Below are 22,671 nucleotides of genomic sequence, written 5' to 3' on the forward strand. Positions count from 1 at the left end.
CTAATTTCTGACTGCATACATGTTTAAAGTAACTTAGCCTTGGGACAGTTCTGACGTCTACTTGTGTAATGCAGCATTCGTACTCTTCACTAGGTGTTCATTTTAGCTACAGATGCTTCATATTAAACAGGGTAGAGTAGCTTTCAAAAGGATCTACACATCAAAGTATAACTAGAACTCTGGTTTTTACGTTGCTTAAGGAATCCTTAATGGAGTAGAAATAACAAATTTGCTCTTTCCTCTAACACATTATTGTTTTAAAAACTTTTTTACTTCCATGCCTTCCTGAGTCATATCACATATAATTGAATAGATTTATTACTTCGGAATGTTTTAACAATGTCCACATTAAATAATATAGTAATTTATGTTCTGTGTAAAGAAGGCTTTCTTTAATTGTAATTAATTCTGGGGAATAATGATCTGCTTTTGGAACAACAAATAAAATTCCTTAAATAAAGAACTATATTTTAAGCTGAAATACACACTCTTTCACCCATTTTGTAGTTCAGCTGATAACTCTTCATAAGTGTCATGATAATAGCTTTTAGCCACAGTTTATTCTCTTCTGCCTCACCACAGTCTTCCATTTCTCAGCTGGATAAACTGTCACTTAAGTTACACAAGAATTAATCTTCGCTCTCTATGGTCCTCTTAGACCCTTATTTAAAAAATCACCACTTCAGTGCACTAAATAGCAAAATGTTTATGCTATTTTAAAACTCCCATTGTGGAAAGAAACCTGCAATTCTGACTTGCTGAATTGGTGGTATTGGAAAATTATCTTGAACTAAAATTCTGATGGGATATATTAGCCTACTTTGGATTCTACAGACAGTCCTTTCTTCATATATTGTGTTCCAAAAATTTGGATCTGTAAAGGAGATAGGACTTGTATTATAAGTAAAAAAAATTCCTAGGATAGGCTACATAATTAGTAATGAAATTGAACTATGATATTGGTACTGTAAAGCCTAACCTGCACTTAGAATATCATTCCTTTACCATTCTAGATTCTAAGTCGAGAATCTGTGAGAGGAAGAGCCCCTCTTACTGCAGAGTCCCTCCTCTCCATTCGGGTCTCAGAAGCGTGGGTTGGAATCAGAGGTTCCAAGCTAGCAGGAAGGAAGTAGGTAGATGAGGAGTTCCCCTCCTGCCCTGACTGGTGGAGTGGGTTCTGGGAAATCTCAGAAATAATAGACGTAATGAATCTACAAGCTGGGCAACAGTTGATCAATAAGGACATTTTTTATGATCCAGACACCCTATTTGGTAAGATAGATTAATTCTGTTTTATATAACCCTTTATTATTAAATTCTGAACTCATTTTAGTAAGTCCCCCCCACCCCACCCCCGCCGCACACGCATGCTTTAAACTAGGTTTTATAATTTCAAAACTTTTGGGCTTCATTTTAAGCATCAGAACATGATTTTAAATGAGTTAAACAAATTAAGGCAGAGTTATTTAAATTCCCACAGGCAACTTTAAAATTGGCACGATGCTATACAACTCTTTAAAGAAAAATTTATAATTTTTCTGAATTCATGAGGACAGGGATATTTCCCTGATCCTTATTGTTTGGAAACTCTTGACTTTAAAATTTTTTAATTTGTGGGGGTGGTATAATTATTGTTTTTTAAGAACTCATGAAACAAACATGGTTTGATGAATAGTTGTAAATCAAACTATGATGAATCTGAATTATCACCCCAGAAGGACTCCCCCCACTGCCCACCCATTTGAAGACTTTTTACATTGTTTTCTTTTTTTTTTTTTTTTTTTTTTTTTTTGCGGTACGTGGGCCTCTCACTGTTGTGGCCTCTCCCGTTGTGGAGCACAGGCCCCGGACGCGCAGGCTCAGCGGCCATGGCTCACGGGCCCAGCCGCCCCACGGCATGTGGGATCTTCCCGGACTGGGGCACGAACCCGTGTCCCCTGCATCGGCAGGCAGACTCTCAACCACTGCGCCACCAGGGAAGCCCCCATTGTTTTCTTTTTAATAATAGCTTTATTAAAGTAAAACTTTGATATCATAAAGTTCACCCTTTTTTTTCTTTTGGCTGTGCCGCATGGCATGCGGAATCTTAGTTCCCCGACCAGTGATCAAACCCAGGCCCCCTGCAGCGGAAGTGCAGTCTTAACCACTGGGCTGCCAGTGAAGTCCTAAAGTTCACCCTTTTAAAGTGTGCTATTCATTGATTTTTTTAAAGAATATTCACAAAATTGGTGCAACCATCACTGTTATGTAATTTCAGAACACTTTTATCACCCCCAAAAGACCCTACACCTGATTAGCAGTCACTCATTCTTCCTTCCTTCCTTTCTTTCAGCCCATGACAAATTCTCCCTCGCCTCCAGTTCATGGCAACCACTAATCTACTTTCTCTCTCTGTCTCTCAATGGATTTGCCTATTCTGAACGTTTTGTGTAAATGTAATCTTAAAGTATATGGCCTTTTGTGTCTGGCTTCTTTCACTTTCATTATATTTCCATGGTTCATCAATGTTGTAGCATGTTTCAGTACATTCCTTTTTATGGCCAAGTAATATTCCACTGTTTGGAGATATCACATGTTGTTTATCTGTTCACCAATTGATGGTTATTTGGATTGTTTCTGCATTTTGGCTGTTATGGATAAACGTTGCTGTAGACAATAATGTACTAGTTTTTGTGTGGACATATACTTTCAGCTCTCTTGGGTAGATACTTAAGAGTGGAATTGCTGGGTTATGCGATAATTCTATGTTTAATCTTTTGAGGAACTGCCAGACTGTTTTCCAAAGCACGTGCACCATTTTACGTTTCGCTAGCCAAGTACGAGGGTTCCAATTTATCTACATCCTTGTCAGCACTTGTTATTTTCTATCATTTTAATTATAGCCATCTTAGTGGGTATGAAGGGGTATATCGTTTTGGTGTCAGTTTTCACTTCCCTAATTACTAATGATGTTAAACATCTTTTCATACGTTTAGTGGTCATTTGTATGTTATCTTAGGAGAAATATCTTCAAAACCTTTGTTCTTTTTTAGTTGGGTTGTCTTTTTATTACTGAATTATAAGAGCTCTTTATATCTTCTAGACACTAATTCCTTATCAGATATATGATTTGCATATATTTTCTCCCATACTGTAGATTTTATTTTCATTTTCTTAATAGTGTCCTTTGAAATACAGAGATTTTTAATTTTGATTAAATTCAGCTTATTTTTTCTTTGGTTGCTTGTGCTTTCAGCTTGTCTTGCCAAATCCGAGGCCATAAAGATTTCCTTCTATGTTTTCTTTCAAGAGTTTTATAGTTTTACTACATTGTTTTTCTTCATATGTTTCTTAGAGTAGTCAAGGGCTATGTTTTTTTAATTTCTTAATCAGCAGATTACTTTCAACAGTGAGATCTGTAAAATATTCATCACTAGTTTTTATTTGCTACTTGTAAAAAATTCACAAGGATTTATGAAATCTGCTTTTGATGATACTTCAGTAGGATAATTTTTTAAAGTTATTTGTATCAGAAACAAAAATATCAACATTCCCATAGTATAAACTTTATTTAGCATTCACTGTAAAACCTACAGACCTTGCTCAGAGGACTGAGGATCTTGTAGAGCTTCATAGCTCCTGGCCCAAGTTTAGAAACACTTTTCTAGTGGATAAGACACTTGACTGGACATCAAGAGAACAGAATTTTAATTCTGAGGTCAACACAACCTCTTTTACCCAGATGTTTCTTCTTGCTACCTGGATTTCTATATTTGTACAAATTAAAAGTGCTGCATAGTTATTTTATGTAATTATACCATAAAGATAGAAATAATATGTATATAAAAGTATCCTTTGATTCTTTAGTCAAAAACAGTTTATTAATTACATTACTCTTGTAGTAGCCTACCTTTTAGTATGGCTTTTAGGTAAAATTAGAAAAGATATTTTAAAGCTCTTATAGATAATGAAATTTAAACTATGATTCCCCAGGTATGGTTTTGAAATCTTTCCAGAGAAACCTTAGAAGAATTAAGATAATTATTACTAATCACATCAATCCTAGCACTTTTATAGGAAGCTTTTCAGTTGGCCACTCTACTAATAATTTCAAATAAAACATTTTAAAGCCATATAACTTGTTTTATAAATTAGCTCATAAACAGCATCAAGTTGATCTCAATCTTGAGTAAGAGGGATATGGTACTTCCCTGTAACACATTTTATTCAGTGAAAGGATATGAGGAAGACACAAACTGTTGCCTGTATTTGAAGAAAATTTGCCTTAATTATTTATGCGGCAAAATATATTTTGTATTGTCTAGGCAGAAATATAATAAATATAACAATTTAAATAAGACAAAACATAAGCTTCAAACCAGATGTGTGGATATAATTCTGATGGGTGCTTTCATTTAAACATAGTCTCAATTAAGACACTGCTGCTTTGAGGATTAAGTGTCCCTGACTATAATAATGACAGCTTTTCAAATGTTAATTATTATTTTTCAGAGTTGTCGGGAATATTCAAAATGGACTTCAGACTCCGGTAGCATAACTACAGAAAGTGCTTATTTTCAAGTCTCCTATTTCCCTACCTAAAGGATAAAAGTAGTCTGATTAAGTGGCACAGACTCCCCCCTCCCGCTGTCCTCCCTGTCCCCCTACTTCCCACCACCAAAAGGACTGTTTACTGTAAAGGTCTAAAAGCATTCATTTGAAAATGGCCTGTTCTTTTTTACTTAATGAGGTATTGTAATTGTGTATATTCTTAAGCTAATTTTAACATGAGGCTTCTTTTGAAAAGCATGTGATGCAAAATTTGACATGCATGAATATATCTAAGGCCAGATATGCATGTGACAGTTTGAAGCACATATCATGTGTCATTGTTGGTAAAGTCTGTCACCATATCCTCTATAAACCCCTATTTTCTTTTTCTTTGTGCCACATATTCTAATGAACAAGACTTCAAAGGGAACAACTCATGGTTGGATACTAATTATTTTTTATTCTCTCTGTTTTTGGTTCTGTAAAGACTAGATAGTGTTACCTTTCTTTGGTCCACATTTAACCGTGGTTTTAAACGGAGAAATGAAAGGAATTAATCATTGTTAAAACACCTGTTGCACTAGGTGTTTTGTGTATCTCATCTTATTTAATTGTTACAACAGTCATTCAAAAATATATATTATTTCCATTTTTCAGATTTAGAAACAGACTCCCAAAGACTGATGTAATTTGCCTTACGTACCCAGTCAGTTGTGTTGTGAGTTGGGATTCCAACCAAGCCCTTGCTAATTCAATGCATTTGACATTCCACGCTTTATGTGCTAAATTTGTAGGCCGCTTTGCTCCCCTTATCCACTAATTTCTCACAGGTACTGTTATATTCCATCTGCCTCTGAATATTTTAGTGGGGAGGGGCATATGAAAGGGAAGGATTGGTGCTGTACTCTGCCTGAAATAGTCTCGTCTCTTTCTCTGTTTTAAAAAAAAATTCTCCATTTCAAGTTGGAAACTGGAAGACCTATATTCTCTCCTTTGTTTTCATCTTCTTTAGAAACTCCCTACAATTTTATTTAATACATTACATTCTACCACACTTAGCATATTTTACTTTGAACCTACTGGTATATCTTGCACACTTATAAAATGAAATTATGTAACCGGTTTTTTGTTTGACGTTTGTTTGTTTTTTACTTTTGTTTTTGCTCTAGCTGCCAAAAAGTCCAGAGTTAAAAAGTTTATGCTTGGGCTTTAAAATTTTCTCATAGCACTTTGTACATATTTCTGTTATCACTTAACACTGTTACAGTTATTTGTTTATGTGTGCATTGTTCATCTTTGTATTTACTAGCACAAGTGATACCTTCATAAGTGCTCAACAAATGTTTAATGAATGAAGATTTCTAATGTATTTACCCCTGCCCTCTGGTTGTTAGAGATCCTGGACATGGGTACTACTACTGGGATAATTCTTTTTGTTTGTTTGTTTTGTTGTGTTGTGTTGTGGCTGGACTCTTGACTGTCTGGGTCTGGGCTGTTTGGGGGCAGGTGGGGAGACAGCCATGAGGACTGTGCCTAGTTGCCAAGACCACAGGGCTTCACTGGACTAGGCAAGAATTTACCCAAAACACATGAAATCAGCCTAACTCTCTAAAAATAGGAAGTAGGAAGTGCATCTAAGAAGCCAGAGATGAGAGCTGCCAATGGGGTGAAGTGGAATCATAGTCAGGAAAAGAAGATGTGATCAGAAACTGGGAGATTTGGGAACAGGCTAGGAAGCAGAATTTGAAAGGATGTGGAGGGAATGTTTCTGGATGGAGGCTGTGAGCACTCTTAGGGGGTGGGACTAATTTTTGAGTTACTGGATTAAAGGAGAGCTACTCAGGGCTGGTCAGAGAACTTTGTGAGGGGAGTAACCCTGCTCATTTTCTGCTGAATACCTTTAACAACTGCCTGATACAGAAAAGAGGTGAATTAAAGTAAGAATAAACAAATGAATTAAGGAAACAAATCTATTTTCAGATCACACAATCTATCCACATCCCTTATATCCACTCTCTCCATTTTCTTTGCCACCACACAAGTTCTTATCCTCATTATTTCTCAAGCTAACCAAAGAGACTCCCCAATTCTCCAATCTCTTCCAATTTTAATTTATGTTATAGACTGTAGCAGGATTAGTCCTTTTTATCCCTCATTCAATTTCTGTAAACTAAAAACAAAAACAGTTCACCCAATTCTCCCACCCCCATACTCCCCGCCTCTGGCAACCACTGATCTGTTCTCTGGATCAGTGAGCTTGGTTTGTTGGGTTTTTTTGTTTTTTGTTTTTGCGGTACGCGGGCCTCTCACAGTTGTGGCCTCTCCCGTTGCGGAGCACAGGCTCTGGATGCGCAGGCTCACTGGCCATGGCTCACGGGCCTAGCCTCTCTGCGGCATGTGGGATCTTCCCGGACCGGGGCACGAACCTGTGTCCCCTGCATCGGCAGGCGGACTCTCAACCACTGCGCCACCTGGGAAGCCCCTGGTTTGTTGTTTTTATTTTTTGGATTCTGCATATAAGAGATGGGATCATTCTATCCAAGACAAAGATGTGTTAATAGTTTTTATTGTTATTATATGCATGCTTTTGCTACAAGCAATCTCAAATCCTTTTTTTAAAAAAACATTGACAGGAAATAAATGTAATATTCTTTGTTTCAGTTTATTTATCTTTATATCCTTGTAATGCTTGTCACATTACAAGGATTAATGGAATATCAGTGGCCACATGATTCTCAAAAGTAAAGTATATATTGTGGGTTTTTTCTACGGATATAAGGAAAGTTTTATTGGTGTTCATCATGTCACCATTTTGGCAATAATGAAGGCTTCATTACTTATTATGTAAAGCTTTTAAAATATAGTAAATTTAGTTATTTTAAAATTGTGTCAAGTGAAAATGCACTGATTTTGATGGCCCTAGTTAGTGGAGTTTTTAATATTGGAAGTAACTTTACAGTTATATGTGTTTTATTGGACTTATAAAATCTAGTGTTTCCAATGCCTTTCAGTTCAATTTATGCTAGTTACAAATATAGTAGATTTGCATAAAAATCAGAGCAATTTTTTTCACTTCTTGATATTTTTATAATTTATTCCTTTTCCATATTTAATTCTTCTAAAACACATAGTACTATCTATATAGTCAATGAAATAAATCTAATTAACATTCTCTATTAATAAGTAGGCATTGCTAATTCGTTATAGTTCAGTATAGCTGATTTTTTTTAAAAAAATCTAAAAACCTAACAAGTGAACTCCTTTTTTTTTCCGATACGCGGGCCTCTCACTGCTGTGGCCTCTCCCGTTGCGGAGCACAGGCTCCGGACGTGCAGGCTCAGCAACCATGGCTAACGGGCCCAGCTGCTCCGCAGCATGTGGGATCCTCCCGGACCAGGGCACGAACCTGCATCCCCTGCATCGGCAGGCAGACTTTCAACCACTGCACCACCAGGGAAGCCCAGAACTCCTTTGATATACTTAAGCAAGTCTTGTAAATCAAATTTTATTTACAAATATAGTAAACCAATTATCCTGACTCTTTCATAGGACTTAAAAGCAAAACATACAAAGTAGCTGATGATATCAAAACTTGTTGCTGTACCTGGAGAACTACAACATATATAAAGTATCAATATAATATTTATTTCTTCAGCCCAACCAAGGGCTTAGAATACCAGTCTAAGGCTCACTGGACCAAATATTATGGATTCAGTTTACAGCGAGTCAGATCAGAGATCCTGAACCTGGGTACTACTACTGGGATGATTCTATCCAAGCAGTTCTAACAAACGGAGTCCCTTGTCATCATGAGGTACTGCTTGATGTATCAGTAGGAGACCCACCTACCCCCAGCCTTTTAATTAAGGGCGTTTATAAGTTTCACAAACAAGTGAATCATCATGCATCTACTGGGCATCTTTTAGGTTGTATCCTTTCTGAATTTTTATTTTTCTCTTTCATAACTTTTAATCTCTTTGTTTCAGTGAATAGAATCTCCTTTTCCTATTGGATATGATTCTTTCCTCTTTAAGGTCACTAACTCCATGGTCCATGAACCAAATGTGTCCAGCTGTAATTTGTCATTTTCAACAAACTAACATTTCTAACTCATTACATTGATACAATATATATTACCAAAACGACAAAATCAGCCCTAATGCTATGTAGTAACAGTGTGATGACAAGATTAGTATATCTTCTTATCATCCATATTTCATATTACAACTCAATATAAAATACATGTTAGTGTTTAATAAATTTCCTTTGACTGTCAAGTCATGCTTAATAAGAACAGTAACAGCACTTATTGAGCAATTACTGTTCACTAGGCCTTCTTCTAAATGCTTTTCATAAATTAACATGTATAATCTTCACATGAAGTTGTAACAGATGATACAGAAACATCTCCATACTCTTCACCCAGTTACCCCGACTGGTGACGTCTTCTATAACTACAGTAAAATATCATAGCCAGGAAAAGTGACGTTGATACAATCCACAAACTTTATTCATATTTCATTAGTTTTGTTCCAACACAAAGGCTACCCTTTTATAGCTCAGCCTCCAACCTCACTTTCTCCTTTCCCTGACCTCTGACAACTACTAATTTGTTCCCCATTTCTAAAATTTTATCATTTTACTAATGTTATGTAAGTATAATCATATAGTACATAAGCTTGAGATTGGATTTTTTTCACGTAGTGTAATTCCTTTGCATTCCATACAATTTGTTGCATGTATTAATAGGTTTTTACATTATTATTACTGAGTAGTATTCTGTGGTATAGATATACCACAGTTTAACCATTCACCTGTTGAAAGACATTGGGATTGTTTTTACTATGAACAATTGTGTACAATTTTTTTGAGAACATATGTTTGCGCTTCTCTGGAAGTACTCAAGAGTACAATTGCTGGGTCATATGGTAAATGTATGTTTAGTTTTGTAAGAAACTACCTTACCCTTTTCCATAAGAGCTGAACCATTTTACATTTGTACTAGCAATAGTACGAGAGATCTCGTTTCTCCACATGCTCACCAGCATTTGGTATTATTACCATTTTTTATTTTAGACATGCTGGTAGGTGTGTAGGGATGTTGTATTGTGGTTTTAATTTGCATTTCCTTAGTGGCTAATGACATGTCAGACATCTTTTTATTATTAATTAATTAATTTTATTTATTTATTTTTGGCTGAGTTGGGTCTTCGTTGCTGCGCGTGGGCGTTCTCTAGTTGCGGCGAGCGGGGGCTACTCTTTGTTGTGGGGCGCAGGCTTCTCATTGTGGTGGCTTCTCTTGTGGCGGAGCACAGGCTCTAGGCATGCAGGCTTCAGTAGTTGTGGCATGCGGGCTCAGTAGTTGTGGCTCACAGGCTCTAGAGCGCAGACTTAGTAGTTGTGGCGCACGGGCTTAGTTGCTCTGCGGCATGTGGGATCTTCCTGGACCAGGGCTCGAACCTACATCCCCTGCATTGGCAGGCGTATTCTTAACCACTGCGCCACCAGGGAAGCCCTCAAACATCTTTTCACGTGCTTATTTGCCATATGTATATCCTGTTTGGTGAAATGTCTGTTGGTGTCTTTTGCTTATTTTCTAATTGAATTCTTTGTGTTTTTTACTGTTGGATTCTTAGAGTTCTTTATATATTCTGGATACAAGACCTTTGTTGGATATGTAGTCTTGCAGATATTTTCTTTCAGTCTTGTCTTTTCATCTTCTTCACAGAATCTTTTCTAGAGTAGAAGTTTATTTTGATAAGGGTCCAGTTTATCAATATTTCCTTTTATGGATCTTGCTTTTTGGTGTTAAGTTCTAGACTAGCTCTGAATCAAGTCCTAAAGTGACTTTGCTTTTTTTACCCTGCCGTATAAAAACATTACAACATAAGCTGAATTTCATGATTCTGGACTTTTTAGCATCTAGATAAGTGAACTTAGAGAAAGTAGATTAAAACTAAAAAGAAATAAAATTTGAGTCTGCTAAATTGGGACAGTATTAAGTTAAAATATTCATTACAGTGCTCTAAAACTGTTGATTGTGGTGGTGGTAATGTTGCGGTGGTAGTGTGTGTTTTAGTGTGTATTTAGGTGGTTGTGTGTACCATGATTGTACTGTGTATATATTTTATCTCAGAAACTCTGCAGTGTAGATATTACCTCCATTTATACTCATGCATATGTGTGCAAACTTGATTCAGTAAAAGCTTACAAATTTAACTTAAAATTTTTACAAATTTAGTTCCTCTGCTTCTGTTCAGTGTATCTCCAAGGTAAATCAACAGCATAACTTTTTCATACAAGAAAAAGTTATTGGTACAGTGATGAGGGTGCCTAAGTAAAGAAGGGATGGGGCACAGCCAGCCAGTAGCATCCTAATTTTATATACATTTGATGTGTTTAAGAAATGACTAACAGGGGCTTCCCTGGTGGCGCAGTGGTTGAGAGTCCGCCTGCCGATGCAGGGGACACGGGTTCGTGCCCCGGTCTGGGAGGATCCCACATGCCGCGGAGCGGCTGGGCCCGTGAGCCATGGCCGCTGAGCCTGCGCGTCCGGAGCCTGTGCTCGGCGGTGGGAGAGGCCACAACAGTGAGAGGCCCGCGTGACGCAAAAAAAAAAAAAGAAATGACTAACATATTTAATTTAAAAACTAGCAAGGGCAGTTTCAAATATGACTTTACCAAGTCATATTATTTCTCATGAGAAAGTAATTCTGTTTCTTGAAAGTCCCTGAAATAGTTTGCATATTTACAAATATATGGCTAGATTAAGTGTTGTGGTGTAGTTTTATTACAGTGGCTTTCTTGTCTATCAGGCTAAGGTTCAGATTACCATGGATATTGTTAGCATTATCTGGTTTTATGTATACTAAATCAAAGTTTAAAGAATTCATGTTCGTGGAGTTTTTGTATTTTTAAAATTCTTGCTATATTCAAAAGGAAAATAGCTTTTAAATACTTCCTAGTATAATTTAGTCTTCTCTGCTTAACTCCAACTTAGGTTTAATGAGATCTGTTAAGAAATTTACATGAATTTACCCTTCATTCCCATTGCCCTTTAGAACCTCTGTACAGTAGTTGAATTCCTGATCTGTCTGTGGAGGGCTTTTGTTTTAAGGATAAATAACTCTCAAAATTGAGTAGTTTTCATAATCTTTGGTATAACTTAGACACTTAATGGCTCTTTTCTAACATACTAACTTTTTAAGAATGAGAATATGTTTTTTAATATGATTTTTAAAAATTAATTTATTTATTATTTATTTTTGGCTGTGTTCGGTCTTCGCTGCTACACGCAGGCTTTCTCTCGTGGCGAGCGGGGGCTACTCTTCTTTGTGGTGTGCGGGCTTCTCATTGCAGTGGCTTCTCTTGTTGCGGATCACAGGCTCTAGGTGCGCGGGCTTCAGTAGTTGTGGCTCACAGGCTTAGTTGCTCCGCGGCATGTGGGATCTTCCTGGACCAGGGCTCAAACCCGTGTCCCATGCATTGTCAGGCGGGCTCTTAACCACTGCGCAACCAGGGAAGCCCGAGAATGCAGGTTTTTAAAGGCACTCGAATAAATGTTAAACAGAAAGTGTTTATTAGATTTTTTATTGGGGTATCTTAATAAAGGTTTTTATTATTTGAAAAACAGCAGTTTACTTTGATGAGAGTTTTCTTGGTTACCATTCTACGGAATTTACTTAGAATATGTGGGCTTTCCCCCTCCCCCCAAGCAAATTGCATTATAAAGGTTGTTGAAGTTATACCTTTATTATAACTGCTCCACTTTGGGAGAGAGTTGAAAAAAGAGAAGTACAGGGAAATTACAGGCCATTTTTTCTAGGAATGGGAATAGGGGAGAATTTCTGTTTTTTAATATGTGGCTAAGACTACTCAGCCTTTCCTGTTTAGCATATTTTTTCATATTATTATAATATATATTATATTATTAGAGCTAAGCCACCTCATAGTTCTGTCACTAAGTAGGGGGCGAATGAATCTTGAAAAGATTTATTTGGCTTTGCTGAAAACCTTAGTATTTTCAGATCAGAGCATGGATGATACATTTTGACTTTTTTTTAATTGGGGGTACAGTCCTGCCCCTCCTTTTCTACTGACCGGGACCTAGTTGTCATCACATAGGCTTGCATTACTCAGACAGCCTCTCACCGATCATCCTGATGTTACCTCTTCACCAAGTCATTGTACACAGAGCTGCTTTCCATTAGTCTTCAGAAAAAGCCTCTTTCATCACGTCACTTCCTTTGCTAAAAAGTCTTAAAAGCCTCTTCATTGCCTGGAAGATAGAAAGCCCTAAGTGGGTGGTGGCTATTTTAAATTATTATTGCAGTCCCCTATTCATTTCTTTTTTCTCTGAATTCTTCTAACCTTTATTATCTTCACATAGTTAATCCTTGATTGTGCATGATATCATTCTCAGTTTCACCTGTGGGAAAACTATGAGCTTCCAAAATTGAAGGATATCAATCACACTTTAAAAAAAAATTTTTATTGGTGTATAATTGATTTACAGTGTTGTGTTAGTTTCAGGTGTACAGCAAAGTGAATCTGTTACACAAATACATATATCCACTCTTTTTTAGATTCTTTTCCCATATAGGCCATTACAGAGTATTGAGTAGAGTTCCCTGTTCAATCATACTTTTAAAAAATGAAGAGTTCAGTTAGTGAAGTGAATTGCATTATATTCAGTGCATACTTATTAAAATTTTAGTTTTTTTCATACTTGCCGTATATGCTCAACTGTATTATTGTAACACCGTTTTTAACATTTATTATGTATTCACTGAACACACAGTGTAAAGCCAGGAGAGGTACTCACATGCTTGCACCACGTCTAGCTTTTCTTACATCGTAGTTTATGTCTGCACTTAAAATCATCTGATTTTTTTACCAAATCCGGTAAAAGTTATCTTGAAGAAGTTGAGGTATATACCTCTGTGATTTAAAAACAAACAAACAAACAGGGACTTCCCTGGTGGTCCAGGGGGTAAAACTCTGCGCTCCCAATGCAGAGGGCCCAGGTTCTATACCTAGTTGGGAAACTAGATCCCACATGCATGCCACAACTAATGATACCACATGCTGCAACTAAACATGCCGCAACTACGACCCGGTGCAGCCTAAATAAATAAATTAATTAAAAAACGAACAAACAAACCAAAAACTTGTCTTTAGTGGCTAGGTATTTGAAATCATTTTCTTATAAAATATTAAGATATTACTCTGTTCCTGTAGGTTTTTATGATTTTTCATTCCAGGAAGCTTAAAACAAAAACTTACCATCTTAAAATGAAATACCAGTTAAGAGTTGTGGTGGGTATTATTCTCCTTATCATTTACTTATTCTGTTCTTGGCAGTTCTCCTATTCCCAGAATAAACTTAAGAGGTATGGAATGTCCCAGATTTCCAAAGAAACTGGGTGCAAGATCATAGAACTCAAAAACGACAGTGCTATTTATTCATAGATTGGCTGATTCCAGAGCCTCCGCAGTCTGTCATGGGGAGGCTGCATCATTGTTGTCGTGCTTCTAGAGAGGGAGTTTGAGAAAATTAAACCTCATTTTTCGAATGGGTAAGACGTTGAAATTCTTAGCAATAAATTATGACATAGTGCTAATAACAATTGTCAGAGGAAATACATCTACTATTTTGAAATTTGTTGAACCTATAGAAAAGATAAAATAATAAAACAACTAAGACCATATAATACCCTTCACCTGGATTCACCAGTAATTAACATTTTTTCACATTTGCTGTCTCTTTCTACACACATACTCTTTCTCGCTCCCCTCCCCAAACCATTGGACTGTAGGTTTCAGACATCATGGTACCTTACTCCTAAATACTGGATCATGAATTTCTTAACAATAAGGATATTGTCCTTATAAACATTATCACACCTAAGAAATTTGACATTAAAATAATATTATCTAATGTTCATTTCGTATTTCCCCATTTATTCCAAAAATGTCTTTTATAGCTGATCTTTTTAAATTTCTTTCTCCAATCCAGTATTCAGTCAGACTTTTGTGTTTTGTATTTAGTTGTTATATCTTGTCAGTCTCTCTTAATCTTTTTGTATTGTTTTTGTTTTTTTAATGCCTTTGACTTTTTTGAAGTGTTCAGGCCAGCTGTGTTTAGAATGCTGCACGTTCTGAATTTGTTTTATTGCTTCCTGTGATTAGATTTACTTGAGTTTGTGTTAAGCATTTTGGGCCATAATACCACATTTGTGATGTTATATGCTTCTGATTACACTATATCAGAAGACAGCTAATGCCAGCATTAAATTTCTGATCTATTAGTTCATAATTCGCAGCAACAGAGACTTAATTGTTTGAAATCTTTTTTCATTTTTCGAATAGACAACAACTGAACGGCCTTTCATTCAGAAGCTTTTTCGTCCTGTGGCTACAGATGGACAATTGCATACACTAGGAGACCTCCTCAAAGAAGTCTGTCCTTCTGCAGTTGCTCCTGAAGGTAATATAATCAGCAACATTAAAACATCTCTTTCATTTCTCTTTGTTACTGAAGTAACATAAGCATTCTATATTTATAAATAACAGTTGTTAGTTACTGCAGGAAGATATTTTCATTATCTTGTTCATCTTTTGAAATAGAAGCACTTGATATTTAACTTATTATTTTATAAATTATTGACACTAAGAGAATAAGAATTTCACTCTCTTTAGCAAACTAAAATACACTTTTAAAATTACTCTCATATTTCTGGGGCCTTGCATCTTTCATTTGTGAATTCAGTTCTGGTAAACATTATTTTTAATCTCCCATTGTGTTTCTTCATTCTAAAGGAATAAGAGATAGTAAAAAAGAAAAGAAAAGAAAAGAAAAGGTCTTGCCTTTGGTTGATATTTTAAATTTCAAAATATTGAATAATGGATACGTATTTTATTTGAATTTTTTGCTACTCTTTAATGTTTTACTCAACATTGTTCTCTGAGGCTTTAACATTTCACAAGTCCAGTCAAGAACTTGCCCTGTTTTGTAGTCCTCATTTTGTAGCTTAGGTTAAGATTGTTTTCCTGTAAGCAGAGGAAAAATATAAAAACCACAATTCTCTTTTCTTAATTGCAACATAAGGAACACTAGGAAAATGCAGAAAACTAGGGGGGGGAAATGCTATAGACCCCTAACTCATAGAGGCCACTATTGACACACACATGCAGATATATACTTGAATATTTGAGGGGTGTGTGTGTGTATAAAATTATATGTCCTGCTGCTTTTTTCACCTAACATAACATGATAGTCATTAAAAATTCTTTAAAGCTATGTTTTTAAATACCAGCATATGGTCCTTTATATCAATGTACCATAATTTGACCATCACCCTGTTACTGAATGACTTGTCTTATTATTGGTTACACTAAGCTGTAGGGGAAATTTCAGTGGCATATTGCTGTATTTGTTAATATATTGCCTAGACTTGGATTTATCATATAGAAAAACATTTAAAACTTGCCACTTTAAATCCTTTATGGGAAGAGGTAAGGCATTAGTAAATACAAAGGTAATACTTCAGTAGATAATGCTGTGTTTCTTATTAATATATCCTAAGTTGTGGTGATGGCAGTATTATTTACATGACTTGTAACTATATCACACAGTTCAAGAATCATATAGTATCTATGGAAATGGTTTGCCTATTAAGTAGAATTAGAAATAGTAGGATTGAGAGGAATGTTGATATTCTAGCCTAAAAGACTAAACAAAGAATATGGAACTCAAAATGTATGCTATTTGGCCTGTGAATATAACTATTTTTCTTAATTAAATATGCTTGCCTTTCCTGGCATTCCTATGTATATCTAGCACTTTGAAAATACACAAAGGCTCAAAAGGAGGGGAGAAGAGGGGCATCTGAGATACCATCAGAACCAGTTCCAGAAGGGATCAATAGAAAAGATCATTGACCACTACTCAAAATTATGAAAATTGAGCAAGTTTCATTGGTTTAAGAGGTTACTAAATAACCTCTAAGTTATAACCTCTTATAATAACCTTACAGTTTACTAAATATAGTAAACTATATTTACTGAGTCATTTGTCACCACTGTACTATACTAGTCAAGGTTTTTGATACTGTCATACATACTCATATCTCTAATAATAGGATAATAGTATCTTATAATCCTCATCTTCTTTATTGCTATATAGTTTTCATTTTCAGTAAGAGTTTTTGTTAAATAATTTTTTTGCCATTCAGTGATTTTTATTAAATTTATAGAGTCGTGCAGCCATCACCACAATCTAGTTTTGGAATATTTCCATCACCTCAGAGTTCCCACGTGCTTGTTTGTAGCTAATTTCTGCTCCTATTGGCAATTATAGACAATTACCAGTCTGCTTTCTGTCTCTGTAATTTACCTCTTTTGGATATTTCACATAAAGGGAATTATACAAAATTGCAACTGATTGTTTTCACTTAGCATAATGTTTTTGGGTTTCATTCATATTGTAGTATAAATTAGTAGTTTGTTCCTTTTTATTACTGAGTAGTATTCCATTGGGTGTATGTATCACATTTTATTTATTCACCAATTGATGGGCATTTGGGTTGTTTCCACCTTTTCACCTTTATGAATGATGCTGCTCTGAACATCCACATACAGGACATATGTTTTCATTTTTCTTGGGTAGATTCCTAGGAGTGGAATGGCTGGGTTGTATGGTAAGTTTATATTTAATTTTTTAAGAAGCTGCTAAACTTTTCCAAAGTGGCTGCACCATTTTACAGTTCTACCAGCAATGAATGAGGATTCCAGTTTCTTCACATCTTCATCAGTGTATATATTTTTTGTCTTATTATAGCCATCCTAGTGTTGTGTAGTGGTATCTCATGTTGGTTTTTTAAAATTTCCCTAATGACTAATGATGTTGAGTGTTTTCATGTGCTTATTGTTACTCATGGATATATTTGATGAAATGTCTTATGTAAATCCTTTTCTCATTTTTTTCATGGATTATATGTCATATAATCCATGAGTTTTGAGAGTTATTTATATATTCTTCATACAAGTACTTTACCAGACATGGTTTGTAATTATTTTCTTCTAGTCTGAGACTTACCTTTTCATTTTTTTGGAAGAGTAAAAAATATTTTATTTTGATGAAGTCCTATTTATCAAGGTTTTTAATACATGTGTTCAGTTAAATAATCAAATATTTTTTCTAGTAGACAATACACTTGTATAGTTCCAAAATCTAAAAGTTTATAAAGGAATTTAGTGAAAAGTCTCTATCCCAACTCCTGTACATAAAATCCTGACTCAGTTCCCCTCTCCAGAGACAACCAGTGTTGCCATTTTCCTGTAAATCCTCACAGAGATAGTTAAGTAAACTTTTTAGTTTTGAACTCAAGTTATAGAAATTTGGACTGGGATATTCCCAGTAATTTTAGGAATAATCTTATTTTTCCAATTCATTTGATCCATGCTATAAGGGGTTTGTGTGTGTTTTTAAAATCTATTTAATGTCTATTTTGCTACATTCTTGAAGATTTGGGAATATAGACTAGTTTTTCCATTTGAAGTATAATTAAGAGATAGATCATTTTTATTGCTGTCAGAGACAGGACCCACAGGCTGCCCCCACTGCAAGCATTGGCCTTCAGTTATTCATTTCTCTGCACTGTATTTTTCTTTCTTTTTGAGTACTTTGCAGTATTTTAAAGAACATCGAAAAAATGCTTTTATCAATTAAGAGTAAATTGAAATTTAAGCTAAAACTTAATGTTGAAATGGCTACCTGATTGTACTTTTCTTAGATGTTTTTTGACAATCTTCTTTCCAGAACATTGTCATGTAAAATGTACTTCTTTATAACATCCTTGACTATTGAGTGAGAACATCACAATAAGGCTCAAAACCTTAATAAAACTGTTCTACTGTAAGGCGCTAGCCCCCCAACTGGCAGCACAGATATCAACAAATCCACAGAATGATGAGACAAAACCTTAGTGGAGGGAGAGCAGGAAGAAATTGGTTGGGTGTTAATTTTGTATTTGACATCTTTAAAGAATCATATAACTGTTGAACCTTAGAGTTATTTTAGTTCAGTCTCTTAGTTTTTTGTTGTTGTTGTTTTGTGGTACGCGGGCCTCTCACTGTTGTGGCCTCTCCCATTGCGGAGCACAGGCTCCGGACGCACAGGCTCAGCGGCCATGGCTCACGGGCCCAGCCGCTCCACGGCATGTGGGATCTTCCCGGACCGGGGCACGAACCCGTGTCCCCTGCATCGGCAGGCGGACTCTCAACCACGGCACCACTAGGGAAGCCCCATTCTCTTAGTTTTTTAGATGATTTGCTAAAGGTCTGCTTAATTGTAGAACTAGGTTTAGAACTCAAGTCTCATCTCCTGGTCCATTGGTTTTTCCACTTTACTATGCTACCATTTATTTTCATTTTCACCTTTTCAATCTTTTCACTTTTTTGTTTACTTTAAAATAACATTCTGAAATGTTTGCTTTTTCCTAACTCAATTTATTCTATGATTTGTGTTTAGTACCTAATCTGGCCTGCATGCAAGACCTACACTTTCTTTCAGTGTTCCCTGGCATGATATTAGGGACCTGAGCTGCTGTTGTTACTGTAGTGTTCCTGTGTATAATTCTGGCTACTCTTCTTGTTGATTTTATGAAAATGCTGTCTATGACGTTCTGACATGTAAATGATAAGCAGTCACGTGGTTTGAGCTGACACATTTGTCAGAATGCACCTTAGTGCTTTTTTGCCATTCCTACACCCAGATCACAGTACATATACAAAGTTACTGTGGTCCTGCACAAGAATGGCACACACATTTGTGAGGCTTTTTTATTCCTTTAAAGACTCTTTATTCTCTCCTAAATTTTTTTAAAACATTTGTAAAATATTTATTTATTTTGTTTATTTATTTTTGGCTATGTTAGGTCTTTGCTGCTATGCGCGGGTTTTCTCTGGTTGTGGCAAGCGAGGGCTACTCTTCGTTGCAATGAGCAGGCTTCTCATTGCAGTGGCTTGTTGCGGAGCATGGGCTCTAGGCACATGGGCTTCAGTAGTTGTGGCTCACAGGCTCAGTAGTTGTGGCTCGCAGGCTCAGTAGTTGTGGCTCGTGGGCTCTAGAGCGCAGGCTCAGTAGTTGTGGCGCACGGGCTTAGTTGCTCCGTGGCATGTGGGATCTTCCCGGACCAGGGCTCAAACCCGTGTCCCCTGTGTTGTCAGGCGGATTCTTAACTACTGCACCACCAGGGAAGCCCTCTCCTAAATTTTTAACCTGCACTACCTGCCCATCCATTCCTAAATAATACACAAGGTGACTCCCCTTGTTTTTTGGGTCTTTTTTAAAGGGAGGGCAGTGAGGTAGCCACTCACAGCATTAATCCACTAACCTGCCTCTTAGGCAGGTATCTTTTTGTGACAGACTTCTTCCCACCCAAACTGTCACATGCTTGTATCCATCAGGGAACATACACATACCATACACATACTTCATTGAAATGATGTAAATAGTACGTATACTTTTGAGGTACTCTTGATGGTACATTTCATACCAGGAGGAGGCCACATTTCTAATACCAGTATCTTATCTTCGGAAAAACTTTTATTTGCCTCTTCTTTTTGTCACCTCATTGGAAAATAACTGTCAGTCATTTCAGGATCTATGGGGAGTATTCAAAACATCAAGTCACTCTTTCAGTAAAAAACTTTACTGTCTCGTTCAGTACACCTGTGATATTGTCCGTAGTGAAGCATTTTGAAACACCTGCACCCAACTTAAGTTGAAAGTGAAAGACTTTAAGATTGGGTGTGTATGGATAAGAACTAGCTATCATCACATGATTACAGGAGAAAGTGCTTCATAAAAGTTATGTGGCACCATTGTCTACTATTCCTTACAACAAGTGATTCATGCATGAAGGAATTTTGCCTTATTTCATCATATGAAGGTAGAATGTACTAATATGCATGAAGACGTGCTTTAGGTCATTATTCTTGTAACTAATGATGAGCTGCTTCATGTGTTTCTGTTTTTGTTTTGTAAGTGACTAGATAAGTTAGCCAAGGTAACAGGAAGTAACCAAAGGTGAACTCAGGTAAATTTTTTCTGTGGTGTCAGTAGTAGTTAAAATGACTCAGAGAGCTAAGCTTCTGTAGCAGGCTTGAAGTGAAATTTCTTTCTTTGCCCATTAGAAACAACATACAAAAATTTTTAAAAACTAAAAATCATAGCTTTTATTCTTTTACTTTGGAGAATACAAAAATCTTATAAGCTTTGCCCAATCATGTTTCATTGCTTAGTTTTCTAATGTAATGTATAAAAACCTAGTAAGTTAGGGTTATAAAAATAATAATGTCCATTCTCACTTTTTTTTTTTTTTTGCGGTACACGGGCCTCTCACCGCTGCGGCCTCTCCCGTTGGTGGAGCACAGGCTCCGGACGCGCAGGGCCAGCGGCCACGGCTCATGGGCCCAGACGCTCCGCAGCACGTGGGATCTTCCCGGACCGGGGCACGAACCCGCGTCCCCTGCATCGGCAGGCGGACTCCCAACCACTGCACCACCAGGGAAGCCCCATTCTCACTCTTATAAGTTTATTTCAAAGTTCCGGTTGATCAGTCCTCTGTAACAGTTGGGCTCTTATAATCCTGAATTTATATTTGGTATTGTACAAATGGAGTGTGTGTATAGGGAAAGGCTTACATTCAGTGGCAAATTAGTCAGGGTTGCCTGCATCTCTCTTACCAGCAAGTACAGTCTTCTTGCTGCTTGCCTTTTTCCATTTCTGCCCTGCTTCCTGGGATTTTATTTACTCTTTGAGCCCCTTCCCAACTACCATTTAACTTTTGGGTTCCATTTGATGTTGTAGGTTTCATTATTCGTCAGTTTCTTCACATCATACTGTCTTCTGACACTGGGGTTACTAAGGTGTCCCTGCTTTTAAGAAACTTTAGTCCAGTTGGAGTGGACAGAAAGATGCACAGGTGTGATATGTGTAGGAATGGAGATACGCAAAAGATAGTAGGAAGATTCATTGTCTTATCCATTCCAGAGTAGGCAGTAAAGACTGAGCTAAGTCTTAAAAGATGAGCAGAAATTAGTTGCAAAGGAGGGACCAGGTCACAGTGTCCCACTGTAGTAGAATCCTTCACTAGTTAGCCAGGGGCTGGTTGCTCAGGGGTAATGTCTAGTCTGAAATGCTGACCTAAAATGTCCCTACTCTATTTCCTGAAAGACTAGCTTTATTTTTCTACTTTTCTCCCATAAATGTGGACAAGATTTTCAATGAGGTCAGATGTGGGGGGAAAGTATTGAGGAACTAAGTGACTAAAATTGATCTTTTATTTGCTTAGTACAAATCTTTTTATTTGTACAAGTCTTTTATTGTACAGATCTTTTATTTGTGCTAATCTTTTTTAGTACAAATCTTATTTGTACTAATCTTTTATTAGTACAAATCTTTTATTTGTCAGTACATTAGAATATAATTTTAACAACTGAGGCTAGGAAGTCATAATATCCCATTTAGGTAGTCTAACTTGAAAATTATACTGCTTTATTTTTGACATGCTTTATGAGAAACCACAGAATAGTTTCTATAAAAAGTAAGGAAAGATGGTGCATTCACATTTTTTTCTCCTTAGCCCCATAGCATATGATTAGATTGTTTTATAAAGTGAATCAACTGTTTGTTGTAACAGCTTTTTTCAGACATAAAGCAATTAGAGAAAAGAAACATCTATACCGCAAAAAAAAAAAAGAAGAAACATCTAAATCTCACATTATTCTTCCAAGGCAGATCCTTCAATTTGAAGTTTGAACTTCAAATTGGCACTTTTGTCAGCATGGTGACACTGACCCCCAAAGAGGTGGCATTTCAATTTGCCAGTTCATGCCACAGAAACATGAAGCCTTCAAACCCCAAACTTCATCAGAATGAGGGTTTAGGAGTAAGAATAATAATCGTTCTACAGTTTCAGTAATTCTTTTTTCACTCATTTAAAATTTGTTTTCATTCTAGTATCCTTTTGTACCTTCATACAAAGGTATGATTGATTGATTTAGATCATTTAGTAGTTGCTTTTTTTTTAATGGTTCTTACTCAATAAAATAAGGGTGTTACCTGCTACCCAC

At 36.4% G+C, this 22,671-nt stretch overlaps 1 protein-coding gene across 7 annotated transcripts in view; it reads left to right on the forward strand.

The window, feature by feature from the left end:
- ATG5 (autophagy related 5) overlaps nucleotides 1-22,671 on the forward strand; it is a 131,755-nt gene that overhangs the window by 86,560 nt on the left and 22,524 nt on the right. For all 7 annotated transcript variants that reach the window (XM_067702452.1, XM_067702449.1, XM_067702453.1 and 4 more), the window contains one exon: nucleotides 14,902-15,019. In XM_067702452.1, coding sequence (XP_067558553.1) covers nucleotides 14,902-15,019 — 118 coding nt within the window. The remainder of the gene's footprint in view (nucleotides 1-14,901; nucleotides 15,020-22,671) is intronic.

Source organism: Pseudorca crassidens, chromosome 13 (genome assembly GCF_039906515.1).
Source record: "Pseudorca crassidens isolate mPseCra1 chromosome 13, mPseCra1.hap1, whole genome shotgun sequence".
Lineage (NCBI taxonomy): Eukaryota > Metazoa > Chordata > Mammalia > Artiodactyla > Delphinidae > Pseudorca > Pseudorca crassidens.